Source organism: Crocuta crocuta, unplaced genomic scaffold (assembly GCF_008692635.1).
Source record: "Crocuta crocuta isolate KB4526 unplaced genomic scaffold, BGI_CrCroc_1.0 scaffold218, whole genome shotgun sequence".
Taxonomy (NCBI): Eukaryota; Metazoa; Chordata; class Mammalia; order Carnivora; family Hyaenidae; genus Crocuta; species Crocuta crocuta.
In genome coordinates, this window is record NW_027533170.1 from 7,939,865 (window position 1) to 7,944,800 (window position 4,936).

A 4,936-nucleotide genomic window follows, 5' to 3' on the forward strand; every position below is an offset into this window, starting at 1 on the left:
AATTAGAAAATTTTAGAGCTGAAAAGCCTACTGGAAATTTCATACTTCTTAAATTTTCAAAGGAAACTGATGCCCAGGTAGGTGCAAAATTCACTCATAATTATTTCTCTAATTAGTGACCATTATCATGTTTTAAAATGAGGCTGACAGGTGCTCATAAGTCGTAAAATCATTCATTAGTTACCTATAAGAAGGTAACGGTTGATCCTATGACCCTCCTTACACAGATAAAAACTAGACTGAGGCCTGGGTGAATTAGATGCCTGATCCCAAGTGATACCTGGATGCATTTTCTTAAGGGTAAGCCTAGCAATGTTACAAGATGCTGGCCACCACGATGGACTGGGAATTGTGAATGGCTTTAGACACAGGCTTTTTAGAGTCAACTGCTCTACGTGGTCTCCATGTGAAAAATGAACAAGCCACATTTAGACTGTGAGATAAGGATCTGTTTAATTTTTTTTTTACTCTGGCTATCAAAATATTGCAGTACTATTTATTAAAGAGATTATCTTTTCCATATTGAATTGCTTTGGCACCTTTTTCTCAAATCAATTTAACATATATGAGTGGGTCTATTTCTGAATCTATTGTGTTCCATTAATGTATATGTCTATGCTCTGGTCAAAACTATTGTAACTTGATGTTAAGTCTTGAAATCAGGTAGTATGAATCCTTCAACTTTGTTTTTCTCAAAATTGTTCATTTGCCTTTCCATATAAATTTTAGAATCAGTTGTTAATTTCTAAAAAATATTTTTAAATAGTCCATCAAATATTTTTATTTGACTTGTTATAAATCTATAGGTATTTGGAGAACAGTTGGCTTCTTTCTAGTATTTAGTCTTCCAATCTGTAAACATTGGGATAGTTTTCATTTCTATGTCTTCTTTGATTTTTTTCAAAAACATTTTGTAGTTTTTAGTGTAAAGATTTCACATGCATGGATGGCTCAGACAGTTAAGTGTCTGACTCGTGATTTCAGCTCAGATCATGATCTCATGGTTCGTGGGTTTGAGTCCCTCATCAGGCTCTGCACTGACAGCCCGGAGCCTGCATAGAATTCTCTCTCTCCCTTTCTCTCTGCCCCCTCCCCTGCTCATGTGTGCACATGCTCTCTCTCTCTTTCAAAATAAACAGTGTAGACTTAGCATATGCTTTAAAAATTATAATAGTTTGTGTTTTGATATTATAAATAATACTTTAAAATTGTTGATTTCCAATTATTCATTTCCAGGATATAGAAATATGATTGATTTTTGTGTGTTATATCCTGTGACCTTGCTAAACTGAGTTCTAGGAGTTTTTTGTTTTGTCGTGAGGGTTTCTTAAATATTTCTTATGATTTTATACATGGACAGTAATGTTATCTACCAATGGATTAGCTTTATTTTCTTCCTTTTCAATCTGTATATATTTTATTTTTTTTCCTGCTTCACTGCATTGGCTAGGACTTCCAGTACAATGTTGAATAGTGGTGGTAAGAGTGTATATCTTTGCCTTGTTCCCAGTCTTAGAGGGGAGAAGATTTAGTCTTTAACCATGAAATGTGGTCAGGGCTTTAGGCTTTGTGTAGAAACCCTTTAGCAGACCGAGGGACTTCCCTTCTATTTGGAATTCACTGAGTTGAATTTTGTCAAATGCTTTTTTGCATCAACTAATAAGATCATATCATTTTTATTCCTTCGTCCATTTATATGATAGTTACATTAATTGGTCTGCAGGGGTTTTTTTTTTGTAATTGTCAGATTTGAGTATCAAAGTTATCAGTGGCCTAGTACAATGAGTGGATATAATTCCCATCTTCGTCTATTTTCTGAAAGAAAATTTTGTGTATCACATACACAAGATTAACTCAAAATGGATAATAGACATTAATGTAAAACTAAAAACTATGCATTTCTAGGTGAAAGCATAGAAACAAATCTTTGTGATCGTAGGCTGGACAAAGATTTTATAGATCTGACAACATAAGCATGATTCACAGTGTAATTCAAAATTATAAATCGGACTTCAGCAAAATGTAAAATGTTTGCTCTTTGAAGATACTGTTCAGAAAATGAAAAGACAAGCCACAAACTCAGAGAAAATATTTGCAAAAGCTACATATGATAAAAGCTTAGTAGACAGAAAATGTGAAGAAGTCACATATTGAAAATAAGAAAAGAAACAGCTCAATTTTCCAAATGGGTAAGAGTTTTGAATAGACCACTTGACCAGAGATGATGTATGGGTGCCAGGATGCCCCGCCTCATTAGTATTCAGACTTGCAAACTAAAACAGCAATGAAATCACTCTATGTGCCCATTAGAATTGTTAAAAAAAAACAAAACAAACCCAAAACCCTGAAGAGATCATGGTTGTGCAGAGCAATAGCAACTCACTTTAATTGCTGGTGAGAATGCAAATGGTTGCAGCTACTTTGGAAAATGGAGCTTCTTATAAAGTTATACACATACTTACTCTATTAGGTGTCCCGCCATGACACAACAGCACAGACTGGGTGGCTTAAAGAACAGAAATTTATTGCCTTATGGTTCTGGAAGTTATGCATCCAAGATCAAGGTTCCAGCAGATTGGCTTTCAGGGGAGAGCTGTCATCCTGTCTTGCCCATGGCTACCTTTCCACTGTCCTCCCATGGCCTTTCCTCAGTGCCTCTGCACAGAAAGAGGCAGAGAGTTCTTTGGTGTCTCTTTTTCTAAGATAGTAATCCTATCAGACCAGGGCTGTACTCTGGGGTGCCTGGGTGGCTCAATCGGTTAAGCATCCAACTCTTGACTTTGGCTCAGGTCATGATCTCATGGTTTGTGGGTTCAAGCCCCATGTCTGGGTCTGTGCTGACAGCTCAGAGCCTGGAGCCTGCTTTGGATCTCTGTCCCCCTTTCTCTGTCCCTCACCCCCACCTTTTAAAAATAAATAAACATTAAAAATGAAAAAAAGAAGAACAGGGCTGTACTCTTATGACTTCATTTAACCTTAAGTACTTCCCTTAGAGACCCCACCTCTAAATACAGCCAAGTGGGGTTAGGGCTTCAACATATGAATTTGGAGGACATAAGCATTCAGTCTATAGCACTTACTATAGCAATCTCACTCCTAGATATCTATTTAAGTAAAATAAAAAGTTATGTTTAAAAAAAACCTGTATACAAACGGTTATAATGGCTTTATTCATAATCTATCAAACAGAAAACACTGCACATGTCTTTGAACTAATTAATGGAATGCTAACAAACAAATGCTGGTACGTCAAGACAAATATTACTCAACAGTAAAAATGAACAGCAACATTGATAGCATTGATACAAAAGTATCATGATTGCCAGGGGCTAGAGTTGGATAGGGGTCACCTATAAAGGGGCACAAGGCAATTTTGTAAGGATGATTAAACTTTGATATTTTGATTATCATGATGGTCACAACACTAGATGGCACTTGTCAAAAACTTGCAGAAATGTACTCTAAAACAAATGATATTTACTCTGTATAAAGTATACTTAAATTTTAAACAATCAGACAAAAACTCATTTTCTTTCTATATTATATTTGTTGAGTTCTGATTTTATTATTTTATGACCAAAGAATGTGGTCCAAAATTTATATTTCAGAAAAATTTTAAGAGTGTTGTTATAACCAGTAGAGATATTCAATATTAGTTAATATTCCCTGGGTTTAATATATATATATATATTTAATTACTAGATTATACTTTAAACTTGGTAATTCAAATCTCTGATTATCATGATTTTTGCCTACTAGAATGATTAAGTTTTGAGAAAGGCATAATAAAGTCTTTCAGTAAAAGTGTAGTTTAGTAAATTTTTTCTTGTATTTTTAAGTTTTTGAGTTTTTGTGTTGTGGTTACATTTTGTATACAATTTCTTAATTGGTTAAACGTTTATGTGTATTATGTGTTTTATCATCACAAAGCATACCTCCCTCTCTCTTCCTGTCACTGATTTCCTAGACAGACAACAGACTAAGAAAGGAGGAGGTAAGTTTCCAAAATTGTGTAACACGTATTTGAAAAAGATTCAAGGCTTTTTCATACCTATTTTTTGTGTCTGGACAGAATATGAAAAACAAACACTTAAAATATGTGTCTCTATGGGGAACCCACCCTGGGGACACCCGATCTTGGCAACTATTTCTGTCCTGATCCCTAAGAAAGTCCCAATCTCCAGGGAAGGAAGATCTGCTTATTTGTTCCCAATCATCTTATTTGTTCCCAATCATCCACGCCAGACCTAGGAGAGCAACAAAGGTTCCTCAGTCCTCAGCCCTGGCTGACACTTTCGAATCATCCAGCATCAAGCAAGCAGCCAATGGACATGGAGGTTCCATGACCACATGTGACAGTGGCAGAGAACAACCAAGTAAGAAGGACTGGGAAAGAAGGTGAGGGCACGGGACCTCCAACAACAGACAGACTCACGTGGGCACAAACACACAGATAAGCAGATACATGAAATCCCTCTGCACCTGACCAAGTTCAAAGGGGGCACGTGTCCTGGTTTGACATGTATAAGCCTTTCCCTTTGCAGGATGTGCTGCCCACTGCAGGACAGAGCACGCAGGTTTCCAAGGTGGACGTAGAAAAGCAGCAGCGGGAGAGGAAGGAGACAGCTCAGGTTAGTGGCGCTAGGGTCAGTGACTGCAGGCTCCTAAAAGTCCTGTCCAGAAGCTCAGGCCAAGAGCCCCCCTCCCTCTCCACAACTGAGACTCTTCTGGAAGACATTCAAGACCCTCCCATGCTGCCTCTACTCTGCACTTTCCCTCCTCCCGTATATCCACTCAGAGTAAGAGGAATTCAATGGATGACTACCAAGATATGGCTGGTTTCCTGGGGAGTCTCAATTTTGAAGGTTTAAACCATGAAATTCTTTTTTTTTTTTTTTTTTTTTTTTTTTTGTTTTAATTTACTCTCCCACTTTTG

The 4,936-nt window shown here is 36.9% G+C and overlaps 1 protein-coding gene across 2 annotated transcripts in view; it reads left to right on the forward strand.

The window, feature by feature from the left end:
* The first annotated feature begins 4,328 nt into the window (after nucleotides 1–4,328).
* LOC144216848 (olfactory receptor 1F1-like) overlaps nucleotides 4,329–4,936 on the forward strand; it is a 13,087-nt gene continuing 12,479 nt past the window's right edge. For both annotated transcript variants that reach the window (XM_077746306.1, XM_077746305.1), the window contains exons 1-2: nucleotides 4,329–4,376; nucleotides 4,545–4,631. In XM_077746306.1, coding sequence (XP_077602432.1) covers nucleotides 4,343–4,376; nucleotides 4,545–4,631 — 121 coding nt within the window. In that variant the 5' untranslated portion in view covers nucleotides 4,329–4,342. The remainder of the gene's footprint in view (nucleotides 4,377–4,544; nucleotides 4,632–4,936) is intronic.